This window comes from Bos mutus, chromosome 23, assembly GCF_027580195.1.
Source record: "Bos mutus isolate GX-2022 chromosome 23, NWIPB_WYAK_1.1, whole genome shotgun sequence".
NCBI classification, from domain to species: domain Eukaryota; kingdom Metazoa; phylum Chordata; class Mammalia; order Artiodactyla; family Bovidae; genus Bos; species Bos mutus.
The window spans coordinates 34,901,970-34,917,259 of record NC_091639.1 but is presented as its reverse complement, the minus strand read 5'-3'; the positions used below and the strand labels follow the sequence as shown (position 1 = coordinate 34,917,259).

The following is a 15,290-nucleotide window of genomic DNA, read 5'->3' as shown; positions in this document are numbered from 1 at the left end:
AAAAAAAAATAATAACTTCTGTATAAGAATGCCAGAATTAGTAACAAGCCTAATAAGGAAGGTGACCAAATAGTCTCTGTACTGGGGCACTTTGGGAGTGACTGGGGAGCCAGTAACAATTATACCTGGACAACAGATATAAACTATGACAGATCAAAATGCTTGGGCCTCTTACTCATAGGGTGCCATGCTGCCCAGAACTCTCTGGAGGAGAGAGCCCCAGATCCTCCCAACCATGCTGACTCCTATCCTCTAATTAGACCATGGAAAGGGTCCCCCACCTTCTCATCACCACCCCGCACTAGCTCCGGGAGCTATGTTCAGACTAGTTCCCCAACATTCTTAGGTTCCTCATTTTCAGCCTCTTGGTGACTCTGACCCCCACCTTCTGTTGCCCTGAGAATGTTTGCACTCCCCTAGACACAAAAACCCATGGCCCCAGCTCAGCACCCACCATGTGCGGACCAAAATTCATCCAGTCCCTCCTGACACTGCTCCAGCTCAGGGGCTGCTCCAGGGGCCCCAGTCAGCTTTCATTAGTTTCAATAGGCTTCTAACCAGTCCTTCTGCTTCTGCTCTGTCTCACCTTTGCTCTGTTCTCAACAAAGCTGCCTGGGTGAGCCTACAAATATCTGTCAGACCATGTGACTCATCTGTTCAAAGACAATATCTTCCTATCTCACTCAGAAAAAGCCAAGGTCCTTAGAACAGCCCCTAAGGCCCCAACGTACTTGTTCAGTCGCTAAGTCGGAGCTGACTCTCTGTGACCCCATGGACTGCAGTACACCAGGCTTCCCTGTCCTACACTATCTCCTGGAGCTTGCTCAAATTTGTGCGCATTGAGTCGGTGATGCCAGCCTACTTAGCCTTTGTTTATCTCTCTGGCCTCACCTCCTAAGACTCCCAAGCTACACAAATGTCCTTACTTGGTCCTGAAACACACCAGGAATGCTCCCACCTGAGGACCTTTGCATCTGCTCTTCTGCTCCTTGGAACACTTCCCCCTTAGATATCCCTAGAATTATTTCCCTCAGCCTTTTCAGATCTTTTCTCAATTATTTCCTTTTCAAAGTTCTTCTCTGGCCATCCTATTAAAAAAGTGTCACTCTGTCCCCCTTCTCTGCCTTTTCTTCCTAGCACTACCAAACAGACCATGTATATTACTTACCCTGTATATTGGCCAACCCCCTCACTCCATGAGGGCAAGGATTTTCCTTTGTTCTGTTCTTTGCCATGCCCCAGTAACTGAATCAGCCCTTGGCATATAATAGATGCTCAATAAATATTTATTAAACAAATAAAGGACCAAATGAGAGGGAACACACACAGCAATTGAATGTTTGGCCTCAGGAACAAAAAGTCCTCATTTTAATCCTGGCCCTGCCGCTTTGGAGCTGATGACCCCAAACAGGGCCCTTAACCTTTCTGTGTAAAATGGGGATAATCCACATGACCTCCCAGGATGGTTGAGCGCATTAAGTCCGATGTCACACAGAAAACACTAAAGTCACTGCCTGGGCTATTTCCAGAACTCTAAGCTTAGTCAATGGCAATATAGTTATTTCTGGAGGCTCCCAGTGGATGTGATGTTGCATTAGGCATCATTATAGGCAAATCAGCATGCACTCCCTTTGGGTAACAGTTCACAGTGTCTTCCCCATTGGCAGTACTTATCCCCCTCACCCCATCTCAGGACCCTCCTTCCCTGAACCCAAGTCCCCGCAGTCAGGCTGGCCTGGGTCCCTTTCGACACAAGCCTTGTCCCGCTTAAACCTCTGAGAGAGCTCCCCTCTGAAAACTCACCCACCCTAGGTCCCTTCCGCAATCTCCCCAGGCGAGCTGGGTTGGGGAGAAAGAAGAGAAAACGGTTAGGGAGAAGACAAAGAGAATGTGAAGACCTGTGTAAGCCGGTGCAGGGGGCAGGGGTGCAGGCCAAGCCATCCCCACCTGCCAGCTTCCTGTCTCTGCTTCTGATAAATAGGGGACACCGATGGCCAGATTTTCCATTCCCCCCCATCCCCTCACCCGCCGTCACTCAATTAAAAAAAGATAGAGCGAGAGAAGCTGGGGGAGGGGCCTCTGGCTATAAAGCCTGCGGGCCAGGGGCTGAGCGCACTCGCCTGGCCTGCCCCATCCTTTTCCCATCACCCCAGGCAGATTTAGCTGCTGACAGCTGCTTGGGACTCTGCCGCCAGGCCTTGGCCCAGACCCGCCGCCTCTCCCCTCTTTCTCATTGACTCCAGAGCCTCAGCCCCTCCATGGCTCAGAAAGAAGAGGCCACGGCGGCCGCGGAGCCCGCCTCCCAGAATGGCGAGGAGGTGGAGAACCTAGAGGACCCCGAAAAGCTGAAGGAGCTGATTGAGCTGCCGCCCTTTGAGATCGTCACCGGGTAAGAGCTGGACGTGGGCTGGGCTCCTGCTCCCTGGCACGAAGCAGGCGGGACAGGCTGGGGGACCTAGGATGGTAATAGTAGGGGTCAGGGTCACCACAGCCTTGAGAGCCCACTGGTGTGCACCACGCGGGAAGCAGAAGCAACACGCTCTGGGCTTCTCAGAGTGACACCTCCGATCAGCGGAGGTAGAACTCGGGAATCGAGGACCCTGAGAAGGAAACCAGCCCTGGGGCTTCCTGGTGTTGAGGCGTCACCTTCCTCTCTGGGTAAAAGCAGTTTAGTCCCGGCGAATTTGGTGAGATCATGGGATACCGCCAGCACGTTTCAATACGGTCCCAGAGAACCTCCTCCTTCAACTTCTGTCCCTGCTTCTGAGTGGGCCTCTCCTCTGCCCATATGTCTCTCTCTCTTTCTTTACAGCTTCTCCCTGAAGTAGAAGAGCCTAAGGCAGGAAAGACAGATCCATCCTTTCCCAAGCTAGAGTGAGAAGCAGTCTGTTTTTCTTGCTGCATCATCTCTGAATCTCCCCAGGGGCTGAGATTCGCATCCACCCCCAGGGAAAAAGAGAGGTTACAGGCCAGGCAACACAGGCCAGGCCGGAGCTTCTGGGCAGGGGAGGTGTTCCTTCGCCCTCCACCACAGCCTGGAGGGAGCAGGACCTAGAGCAGAGAATGCTGAGGCTCCAAAGAGGGTCCCCCTGCCTTGTCTAGATGATGCCACCTCCAGGAATGAAACAAGGCAGTCAGCCTCCTCTTCTCTCCCTGTCCTTTTGGCAGAAGATTCTGCTAAATTCCTGAACAAAGACTGAGAAGGGAATTTGTTGTTGTTGTTGTTGTTGTTGTTGTTTAGTCATTAAGTCATGTCCGAGTCTTTGCGACCCCATGGACTGTAGCCCACCAGGCTCCTCTGTTCATGGGATTCTCCCGGCAAGAATACTGGAGTGGGTTGCCATTTAGTCCTCCAGGGGATCGTCCTGACCCAGGGACTGAGTATGTGGGGGCATAAGGATTCTTTCTTGGGAGTCTCCAGCAATGCCCACAGGCAGAGGAGGGGTCACAGGAAGAGAAATTCCAGGAAGAGTGGAGGCATGATGCCTTCAAGGGCAGAAGGAACCCTGGAGGTGATTGGGACTTGCTGTTTGAAGCTGGGCTAGTGTTTTTCCAGTCCTGGCCTGGCTGCAGTTTTTTCATTTGGAACCTTAGGAAGTTGTGCTACTTGATTCCCAAGTCCCCTTCCGGCTGAGACATTTTCCGGTTTCTAAGAGAACCTGAGGGAAATGTATCCTAGTTCCTGAGGCAAGGCTTCAGGGAAGAGCCCCTGAACTTGCTCTTCTCCGTGGCCAACCGAGTAATGTCACCCTCATCCCAGGATTAAAGGAGCCACAGGGCACAGATTAATATAGACACAGGGAGAGCTTAGGGGCCGCCAGGCCAGGAGAGTCCTCCATTCCAGTGGCTTTTTATGGAAAGAGATCCTTTTTCTAACAGCTAAGTATGCTGGCCCATGCTGGCCTTGGTCTGTCTCTCTCACACACACAGAGGCACACCCACTCTGTGCTGTGCTGTGATCCCCCCAGCACAGGGGCAGGGGCAGTTCAGAAGAGAATTAGAGTATGTTTGCTGAGTTGAACATGCTTTGGGAGCTCAGGGTAGTGGGTTTTGAGAGATTAAATCCTCTGATGTCACGGACAAGCGTCCGGGGGTTTATGATGCCAGCACACCCGAGCTCATTCCAGCCTCACTGTGAGGCTGAGAGGAGCTGTATCACCATCACACTACAGCTGGAGAAAGAGAGTCAGGGAGGCCCAGGCACGCTCCGAGACCACAGAACTGTAAGAGGCACGCTTTCTGACTCCAGCCTAGCGTCCTTCTCACTGGTCTCCCGAACAGAGCTCCCACCTGTCTCCATCCTCCAGGTGGTGAGGTGCAAAGGCTTCCTGAGCCAAGGCTCCCTAGTGAGGCACAGGAGGCCACTTTCTGGACACTCTGAGAGCAGTTCAGGAGGGAGGTGGAGCCCTTCATATTTCCCGGACACAAGGAACAGCTGTGATGATCTGTCTCCTGGGCCCCTGCGGGTAAACAGACAACTTAAAATAGCCCTGAGGTGCGGCTGTGTCTGTGAGGGGACAGGCCGAGGGAAAGCTCTCCTCTCCTCCGCTCTCCAGGTGTCCTGGCATCAAAGGGCCAGCAGAGCCCAGCCTCCCCGGGGGAGGGTCTCATCACACTGCTCTTTAGAACAGGGCCCCAGACTAGAACAGCAGACGGCTTTTGAGCAAACAGTCTGAGAGCAGGGGCACTACCAGGTACGAATAAGGAGAAATGTGCCCACTTGTCGTGATTCTGGTGGGAATAGGGCACTCGGGATAGAAAGCAGGGAATTCCCAGGTGGCCCAGGGGTTAGGGCTGGGCACTTTCCCTCCCGAGGGCCCAGGTTTAATCCATGGTCAGGGAACTAAGGTCCTACAGGCTGCGTGACTCGGTCAGAAAAAAAAGAAAGAAAGCAGACTTAAGAACATTAAAAATGATGTGATAGAAAATGCTAGCAAAAGGCCTATAGCAGCAGTGGTGTGCCCAGGCCTGTTCATGCCTCAGCTGAGAGCCCGTTGGACTCATCTCTTACCACATCTGTGTCCACTGACTTCCTGTTGGTTTCTTGAAATCTCCACAGTGGGTGTGTATACGGGAAAGCAGCAAATGTTAGAAATCAGGGCTTTACAAAAAAAAAAAAAAAAAAACACTGAGAGAGAGAACCCTCTGAACAGGAATGGAAGGGCAGAGGAGGGATGTGCTTAAAAGGAGAAGAACTGAGGCCCAGAGAAGGCACCATCCTTCAGTACCAGGTTTAATTTTCAAAAGTCGACCGTTGTCCAAAGAGAGGTGAGATTACTCAGTCTGTCTTTTGGATAAGGAAACCGAACTTCAGAGGGAGAGATAATTTGCCCAAAGCTAGTAGGTGAAGTCAGGCTTCCCAGGTGGCGCTAGTGTTAAAGAACCTGCCTGCCAATGCAGGAGATGCAAGAGACTTGAGTTCGATCCCTGGGTTGGGAAGATCCCCTGGAGGAGGGCATGGCAACCCACTCCAGTATTCTTGCCTGGAGAATTCATGGACAGAGGAGCCTGGTGGGCTACAGTCCATGGGATTGTAAAGAGTCGGACACAACTGAATGACTGTCACCTCATAGCTGATTAATAATGTTGTGAGTTTCAGGTGGACAGCAAAGGGACTCAGCCATACATACACATGTATCCATGGTCCCTCAACCCCCCTCCCATCCAGGCTGCCATATAACACTGAGCAGAGTTCCCTGTGCTATACTGTAGGTCCTTGTTGATTATCCATTTTAAATATAGCAGTGTGTACACATCGACCCCAAACTCCCTAACCATCAGGGAGAGCTTCTTGAGGGGAGAAGTTCCAGATATATTAGTAATATATACACAAAGATCCAACAGCACTAGGCTCACAAGAGAATTCCTCTGGTTCTCTTTTGCTTCTGAACTCAGCTTGCTTGAGGGAAGCTCTGGGGCACCTGAATGGGTCGGTTCCCCATCCCTCCATCTCAGCTGCAGCTCTGCCTGGCAGCACCCCTTGCTGTGTGTTTGTCTTTATCTCTAGTTATGTTCTGTATGATTTTACATGAAGCTGAACCTGCTATCAAAGGGGTTATTCTGGAACAGAGATAAATGGCACAGGCAGTGAGTCTCCTTTCAACCACTTCTTTAGCCACCAGTCGTTTACTCCACCCACGTGAGGAGAGAGAGGAGAAGCAGGGTTCAGAGAAGGGCTGGGCCAGGAGTCGGGGGCCTTCAATGCCACTATTAATGCTGTGACTGCTCGCCCCTCACCTGGACTCCTGAGCAGACTGCAAAGGCTTGTTTCATAAAGGACAGAAGATGGTCACGGACTCTGGTCTCCTCTGAGCGTCAAGGGAAGGTGGAAGCCTATGTGCAGGATGGCATTCCTCTGAGAAACAGGACGGACCCAAGAAAAAGGGCGGGCCCAGGGCTTGCGGAATCCCGTCCAGAACTGCCAGTCAGGAGCCAGCAGCCCATCAAACACCTTCTTAGCTCCAGGAAGTCTGGCTGTTAGAACTCTGTTTCCCCACATTCCTCCTTCTGACGATGCCTGCTCTGTAGCATCCACTTCGAAAAGTGGTCTGAGAAAGGGGAAAGGAAACTCAGATTGGCAATTCTGCCTCTTTCAAGTAGGTCATGAAAAGGTCTAGTGAGCAAAGTGGAAATGAGTCATCACTTAATTACTTGTGAGTAGGTTTACTGCTCCATGGATTATTTGGGGGGCAAATGTCTAATCTCAGAGGAGCTTCCACTGCCCTCCAAGTTGCTTGCCTTCACTGTCTAGATTTAGGAAATGCAAATGTTTTTTAATGTAAAAGTGAGGGGGGAAAAAAAATAATATATATATATATTACATTGAGTCACATATCTTCTCCATCAAGCAGTTGTCCCTCTTTTTCTAGATATAAGGATTCTTGGTTTCCAGCCTAGAGAACTGCAATGTCCAGAAACCCAAGTCTAAGGAGATGAAGTGTGAATAGCCTTGTTTGCAGAAAGTATGAGGAAATGGTTCCTAAGGAGGTGCTGAAGTTGGCAGGAGGGAGTAGGAGTTATGCTGTTAGTTTCTGTGCTTGAAGAAGGGACTGGGCCCAGGTGAAGAAATCTATTATCAGCATCTGTCTCCTGGCCACCACTCCAACATACACTCACACACACACACTCAAACACACATACACACTCACACTTCAGCAGGAAAATATCTGCTGGGGTTGATAGCAAAGAGGTATATGTAAATATGGTACTGGAGCATGTCATGCTACTAGGAAATAAAAGATGTGTGTGATTATCTACAAAGTCACTGTCACTATTTCTGTCTTTCCACTAGTGGGTATAAGGTTATTTAGTCACTCTGTCATGTCCGACTCTTTTGCGACCTCATGGACTGTAGCCCGCCAAGCTCCTCTGTCCATCGGATTTCACAAGCAAGAACACTGGAATGGGTTGCCATTTCCTTCTCCAGGGGATCTTCCTGACCCAGGGATCGAACCCATGTCTCCTGCATTGGCAGATGGATTCTTTACTATTGAGCCACCAGGGAAGCCTAGTGGGCATAATAGTGTTGACTTACTTTGTGATTCTATAACATAACCCAAGATGACCACGTTGGCTAGCTCTCTGGAGAAATTTCAGACCACTTCTGCTCTCCTGGTGGCCCTCCAGGACCTGGCTGTTGCAGTCTGAAAAGCCCAAAGAACCTCATTCAACCTGTATGCTCCTTCTAGAAAAACCAAGAATTCCACTGAGAAGCCAAGCAGGCTCAGTCTCTGAACAAATCCCAAGAAAGACTGGGAGCCGAGATCTTCCATGACTTTCCTTTGCCCCTTAAATGCACTTCCCTTTCTGAGATACTGGGTCCAGAAAGCCCTGCTGAGTGACAGGGCAGACCATGAGGCTGCTGGCCCCAGGAGTTGGAAACCGATATTTATGGAGAGGTGAATGTTCTTCCTCTCCATTGGCCTTCCCATTTCTCTGGGTCCTTTCCTCTTGCCTAAAGAAGAGGAGGACAGACTGAGAGAAGCATCAATTGTAGACCATCCAGCCAACATGCAACCTCACACTGGGCCACACATGTCTTCTTGACTGGGCTGTACTTGGCAAAGTTGGAGCAATACTTTTCAGTTTCTGAAAGGAAACCCAAGGGACCACATAGGAAGCTACTGCTGAAGCCCCCAAGCCAACCAAGCAGCTATGAATCCTTCCAAAACCTTTACCTGTGAATCCATCCTACAGGTGGCTCTGGATTGGACTTGGGGATGGTTAGGAGGGGTGGGGGTGGGGTTGGGGGTGGTCTGGCACTGATTAGAGAGGGGGAAAAAAACGTTTCAGCAAGAAAGGTAGGCTCCGTGCTTCTCAGGAGGAAAAAAAAGCCACTCTAGGAAGTGAAAGGATCATTTAGCAACTTGCTAAGTTGAGCAGTGGTCTTCTGGGGTGAGTTTACCGGGGAAGAGCTCAGTGTAAGTGACTTCCCAGCAGGGACTGAAAGAGGAGAGGGGAATCATCAGGCCATCCTTTCTCCCCAAATGTTAAGTAAATAATAAACACATTCAACCAGGGACAGAGGGACTTAAGAGAGCTAAAGATAGTACCCGAAGGAATCCCGGGGCTGGGGCCCCAAACACATCCATCTCCACAGTGGAAACTTAACCTGACAGCAAGGCACATGGAAACCTGGGTGGGGAAAATTTGGTGATGGGGGAGGGGACAGCTGCAGGGAAACAGCTCACATTTACTCAGCTCTTTGGCACCTGCTACTTATCACTAAGAAGCCAAGGCCCTGGGATACCAGGGATCCCCCTGCAGCCCAGGGAGTTGGGTGACCTCTCTGGGGGGAGGGAAGGAGTGTAGGGAAGAAAGAGCAGAGCTACTAGTTGGGGATCCTCTGGGGCAACCACAGAGATCACATTTTTTAAAGGTTTTTATTTTTGTCTGCACTGGGTCTTCATCAATGCATGTGGGCTTTCTCTAGTTGCAGCAAGCAGGGCTTCTCATTTCGGAGGCTTCTCTTGTTGTGGAGCACAGGCTCTAGGGAACTGGGCACAATAGTCACATCATGAGGGCTTAGCTGCTCCTCGGCATGTGGAATCTTCCTGGAGCAGGGATCGAACCCATGTCCTCTGCATTGGAAGGCTGATTCTTAACTGGTAGACCACCAGGAAATCTGAGATTACATTTTTTAAAAGAAAACATTCAGCCTCTCCAGCTGGTACTCATCCCCTCCTCTCCTTCTGACCTTTTCAGTCTCTCTTCTTACAGCCTCTTCATTCTCCTTGGCCTTCAGTTCAGTTCAGTTCAGTTCAGTCACTCAGTCGTGTCCGACTCTGCGACCCCATGAATCGCAGCATGCCAGGCCTCCCTGTCCATCACCAACTCCCGGAATTTACCCGAACTCATGTCCATCGAGTTGGTGATGCCATCCAGCCATCTCATCCTCTGTCATCCCCTTCTTCTCCTGCCCCCAATCCCTCCCAGGATCAGGGTCTTTTCCAATGAGTCAACTCTTCGCATGAGGTGGCCAAAGTATTGGAGTTTCAGCTTTAGTATCAGTCCTTCCAAAGAACACCCAGGACTGATCTCCTTTAGGATAGACTGGTTGGATCTCCTTGTAGTCCAAGGGACTCTCAAGAGTCTTCTCCAGCACCACAGTTGAAAGGCATCAATTCTTTGGTGCTCAGCTTTCTTCACAGTCCAACTCTCACATCCATACATGACCACTGGAAAAACCATAGCCTTGACTAGACAGACCTTTGTTGGCAAAGTAATGTCTCTGCTTTTGAATATGCTATCTAGGTTGGTCATAACTTTCCTTCCAAGGAGTAAGCGTCTTTTAATTTCATGGCTGAAATCACCATCTGGCTTTCAAACCTGCACAAATCTTCCCTATTTTAGAAAAATATGCACATACAAACAAGACAATCTTCAATTCTGATGCTTGCTTCTTTAGCTTCTCTCCTTTTTTTCTTACTTTATTATTACCAAACTTTTTGAAACACCTGGCCTTTTTCTGCTGCTTTCATTTGCTAATCATCCACCTCCCCTGGAAGCCACTGGACATATTCCTCACCAAGTCTGGTGCCCTAAGTCATCAAGTGGGCTTCCCAAATTTCAGACTTTTCCCCAGCTTCACTCTCTCTCCCTAAAGTCACCCCTGTAACTCTTCCATGGACCTGTTTCCTTATACTTTTCTTTCCTCAGGAACCTGTAACAATGGTCTATTGACTTCCGAGTCAAGGCTAAACTTTCAAGAAACTTCACCATGGGTCCTTACTCCACCTCGTCATTTTCAGCAGTCTTCTACTGTTCTCAGCTGTCTTATTTACACCTTTTCTTCCCAGCTAGAATCTAGCTGGTAGATTATAAGCATCTAAAGGACAGAGGCTAAGTCTTTTATGGTTTTGAAATGTGTCAATACTACACAAGTTAATTCATATCAAAGTACCCTGAGATAGCCTAGCCTCAAAAATAAACCTTCTTGGACACTTACATGACAACCATTCTTTCACCTGAGGGAAAAGATGACATGAGAAAGTCCTTGGGAAAGCCTGGGACCGCACATTTTAGGCCACCCCTTACCTGAGATGCAATATCCCCGAGTGACAAGGAGAGATTATGAAAGCATGAAATACTCTGCACAATCTTTGCCTTGCTCTGTCATGAGAATTTTTACATGCTTGCTATTTTGTAATACTATTTGGACACTGCTTTTCAAACCTGGCTACTTATTTGAATCATCTGGAGCATTTTTTTTTAATACTGATGCCCAGGCCTCCTCCACATGTTCTCATTTATTGGTGTGGGGCACCAGCACGGCATTTGTAGCTCCTCCAGTGGATTCTAATGTACAGTCAGGTTAGAGAGTCACTGATTTAGAACTCTGAACATATGCCGTGTGTTGGGAGTGAAGGTGTGTTTGAAGATCTGTGCTAGTGTGGTGTCCAGGATGCACACCTCACTCCACATTCTCTCTTCTCCTTTAGATACACCATTTGAATTCTTTCATGCCTTTGTCACCACCGTTAGCATATAGGCAAGGCCTGTTTCAGTGGGGAGAATGAACCTGTCCCCGGGGGGATTGATCTTGGAAAGCCACCTACTCCAGGCGAGTCCTAGAACAAGAACTCATTACCCACTCTCTTTCCCTGTGCCTTTGTCTCCTTGACCCATAGGGAGCGACTGCCTGCCCACTACTTTAAGTTTCAGTTCCGGAATGTGGAGTACAGCTCCGGCAGGAACAAGACCTTCCTCTGCTATGTGGTGGAAGCGCAGAGCAAGGGAGGCCAAGTGCAGGCCTCTCGGGGGTACCTGGAGGATGAGCACGCCACTAACCACGCGGAGGAAGCCTTCTTCAACAGCATCATGCCGACCTTCGACCCCGCCCTGCGCTACATGGTCACCTGGTACGTGTCCTCCAGTCCCTGCGCGGCCTGCGCGGACCGCATCGTCAAGACCCTCAATAAGACCAAGAACCTGCGCCTGCTCATCCTGGTGGGGCGGCTGTTCATGTGGGAAGAGCCTGAGATACAGGCCGCTCTCAGGAAGCTGAAGGAAGCCGGCTGCAGACTTCGCATCATGAAGCCCCAGGACTTCGAGTACATCTGGCAGAATTTCGTGGAGCAAGAAGAGGGTGAATCCAAGGCCTTTGAGCCCTGGGAGGACATTCAGGAGAACTTCCTGTACTATGAGGAGAAGTTGGCGGACATCCTGAAGTAGGCAGCTAGGTTCAGCCTCACGTGAGTCTGTTCACTGTCAACTTGGGTAGGTCAGGTGGAATGAGTGGTCTCTTTGATTTTCCTTTGAAAGGATTTCGTTTGTTTTTTTTTTCTGGTTGGTGATAACATTCTTAGATCCTTCCTTTTCTCTTTCCTCTAAATTCCTCTTCCTAAATCCTTTCTCTCCTACCCTTTTATATCAAACTGACTTTCTCCATAACTTAGAGTGCTCAAGGGTGATAGAAATCCAAAAGCTTTGATTAGACTCAGTAACTTTCTAAGATGAGGATGATACAAGAACCTGCACGTGTGTGTGCGCGCGCGCACACACGCATGCTCAATCGCTTGGTCATGTCCACATCTTTGCGGCCCCATGGGCTGTAGCCTGTCAGGCTCCTCTGTGCATGGAATTTTCAGGTAAGAATACTGGAGCTGATTGCAATTTCCTACTCCAGGGGATCTTTCCAACACAAGGATCGAACCCTCGACGACTCTTGCATCTCCTGCATTTATCAGGTGGATTCTTTACTACTTCACCAGCTGGGACGCCCACAAGGACCTGTTACTGAACAGCAAAGATATTTCAGTCCTCTGACAAGTCCCCATGTCCACCTGTCCAAACCTATAAACTCTAGACACCTTCTAGACACTCTGCCCCCACCCCATTTGCAATCTTACCATTCTATTTTTCCTTTAATGCTGGTTTTTCATTCCTACAGGGGCATTTTTTCCCCTCATTTTTGGTACTTTTGAATGTCCTTGAATGAATTTGTATTGAACTCTTTGTGAGGAGAAGGGAGGCAGAGAAACTCATGTTTTCAAACAAATGGTTCTGCTTCGAGGGAGACCAGGAATTGCTGTGTGAACATACAACGCAAGAACACTTCTCTTATGTTGAGAAGACCTCAGCAGAACTTGCAGAAAAACGATGAATTCAGGAATGGAGATAATAAAGCAGCAAGTTCTGCTATAAAGGAATGTTTAAAGGGTTAAAAAGATGTGTGCAAATTAGGCAACAGCTCAGAAGTAGCCTCCTAACAGGTATCAAGACGGGATAGAACTGGAAGTAAAGATTAGCTACTTAAGCAAATAATTAGGACACAATTAAGGCCAATTCGACCTCTTGCTGAGGGTAAATTAGACTCTTTGAGAGAAACAGGCCAATTGCCCTCAGGAAAAGAGGGTACAGGATCTCCTACTGTCTCCTTTTGAATTTGGTCTGATCTAGTTTGCTCCCACCGAAGTGCTATGTATGACTAAGTCCCTTTACAAGACCTGAGTTACTGATCAAAAATTTCCCTTACCAGAGAATAAAGGGTCTTCACACCCTCTTATCCAGCTTTAATTCTGGACACCTCACAGATTAATAAAACATGAAAGCAGCATGCTTCCATGAAGGTAGTGCCTCTCAGTCTTAATACAGAGATGTTGCTTCATGGACATGTTCTGGAAACATCAATGTTCCAGAGCCTGATGTTGGCAGGTCTGTGCACACAGGGTGTTGGATCATTCTCCAGCTGAGCATTCGCCAATCCATGAAGTCACAGTTCTCAGCCATTTCTTACAAAAAAAAGCAGGACCCATTCACTGAATTCAGTGAGACCAAGGTCAGACAGTGCCATGTGATACCTTGCTCACCTAAAATAAGACACCACTCAAGAGCGGTGGATACTAATAATACAAAGATTTCTAAAGGTGACCTCTGAAAATACAAAAATTCCTTGAAGATTTTATTAGTGTAGGGACTAGCACTCATAAACCCTACATAAATTGTGTAGAATGACGACTGACAGCCTAATTTTAACTCTAGTATACTTTCTTCTTAAAGATCTTGTAGTCACAGGCCACTTTTTCCAGCTGCCAAACTAGCAAGACCTGAGATGAGTTTGTCTTACCTATTAAGTCAAATAATTAAATAGCTAAATCTGCTATAAAAATTAAGCATTTCAAGGATTAAAAAGCTTTTAATTTTGGATAATTGAGAGTTGCCTCTTGTGCTGATCTAAATCAACATAAACAGATAAATCAGTTTGAGAGAAAAACCCACTTCTAAGTCAAATTACGTTTTAATAAACTATTACTGGACATGCCCCACATTCTAAGCCTCCTTCCATTACTGTGCATACTTGTGTTATCTGGACCCATTAACATGCCTCCCTGTACTGTTTGCGTTGCTCATATTCCTGAAGGGAGAGGTTAAAATGTACCAAGTTTAAAAAAAAAACAAAACACTGGCATGAAATCAAGTTGTCATCTAAAAGCCCCAAAGAACTTTGCTTAATTAAAATACTCTCAAGAAATGAGCATTTGTTAAAGAAAATGTGTCTGATATGTCTTCATCTTTTGAAAAAATGACAGAATAGGATTTAACCATATAGTTAAAGCAAGATAACATAGTTAAGCTTCCCAGGTGGCTCAGTGGTAAAGAAACCACCCACCAAGCAGGAGATATGGGTTCAATCCCTGGGTCAGGAAGATCCCCTGGAGAAGGAAATGGCAATCCACTCCAGGGTTCTTGCCTGGGAAATCCCATGGACAGAGCAGCCTGGCTGGCTAGTCCATGGAGTTGCAAAGAGTCAGACACGACTTGATGACTAAACAGCAGCAGCTACAACATAGCTGAAGCAGATCTCTTCTGGGGCTTTCTCTGTGTGAACCACACCAAAATATAAATGAAACAAATCCAATCCTGAGTAAAACAGAAATCACAGGTGACTATGGAGAAATTCAGGCATTCATTGAGGAAGGAACAAAGAAACCCTAACTCAAAAAGAACACTCTTCGTCGTTTGGGGCCAGCAGGGCTCTCAGTAACATTGCTTTGTTTCCTCACAAAGGTCTGCCTGCTGCCACTGAGAGACAGCAATGACACACGTGGTCATCTGGAACATGCCCGACTTCCTAATACCGCTTGGAGCTGGACAACATTCGACACCAACCAATCACACTGCCGAAGGCCCTCTGAGGACTCAAAATACACTTACGCTGTAAATCCCTTAAGCTGTACCTCTCTCTCTAAGGCTGCTCTTGGGAAACAGGAAAGTGAGTTGTGAAGAGAGAAGTGGCACCAGGCTCCGTGGGACTGAAGGTCCATATTATTCCCCTACTTGGGCTTAGGGCAGAGAGCCTCAGACCCAAAGTCTGAACAGATCTTTGAAACATGTCTAGAAATGCATCTCATGTTAAGTTGGGATTTTTTTTTTTTAAACAGCAACATTAATAAAAGAGGTGGCATGGTCTTTCTGTGACCAGGTTTTTTAAGGAACTAGAACATTCAGAAATTATAGACGGTGAGCAAATTCCAGAAACAGGGATGTCCCAGGTTATGAACCAAGCCATGTTTTATAAAGTGGAAGAAAGGCTTAAACCAGAACTTGCCAGGGCTACACAGAATGTACCAACTCCTATGCAGACTTCACACATTTGTCTTGACCTTCAGAAAATACTGTCTCAAGATTACTTCTAAATGAGTGGCTTTTCTCTCCTCTGAAAACAAGGAGTATGGCAGAGGATGAAACAAAAGGCACAGGAAACCTGTTCCTAAGGAATATAAACATCCCAATTGCCAATCCATAAGCAATTAGCTCCTTGATTAAAGAGGAAAGGGCGAGAAGTAGGA

The 15,290-nt window shown here is 47.9% G+C and overlaps 1 protein-coding gene across 1 annotated transcript; it reads left to right on the top strand.

The window, feature by feature from the left end:
• The first annotated feature begins 2,111 nt into the window (after nucleotides 1-2,111).
• Nucleotides 2,112-14,910, top strand: APOBEC2 (apolipoprotein B mRNA editing enzyme catalytic subunit 2). The gene is made up of 3 exons (XM_005896430.3): nucleotides 2,112-2,389; nucleotides 11,130-11,693; nucleotides 14,509-14,910. Exons 1-2 carry the CDS (start codon nucleotides 2,259-2,261, stop codon nucleotides 11,671-11,673), a joined length of 675 nt encoding a protein of 224 aa, XP_005896492.2. The 5' UTR covers nucleotides 2,112-2,258; the 3' UTR covers nucleotides 11,674-11,693; nucleotides 14,509-14,910.
• Nucleotides 14,911-15,290: the final 380 nt, after the last annotated feature.

Excerpts from the sequence above, each read along its gene's own strand:
- APOBEC2 (XM_005896430.3), top strand. The coding sequence starts at position 2,259 with ATGGCTCAGAAAGAAGAGGCCACGGCGGCCGCGGAGCCCGCCTCCCAG. Across the intron at positions 2,390-11,129 it reads CCCTTTGAGATCGTCACCGG|GGAGCGACTGCCTGCCCACT; the intron begins GTAAGAGCTGGA and ends CTTGACCCATAG.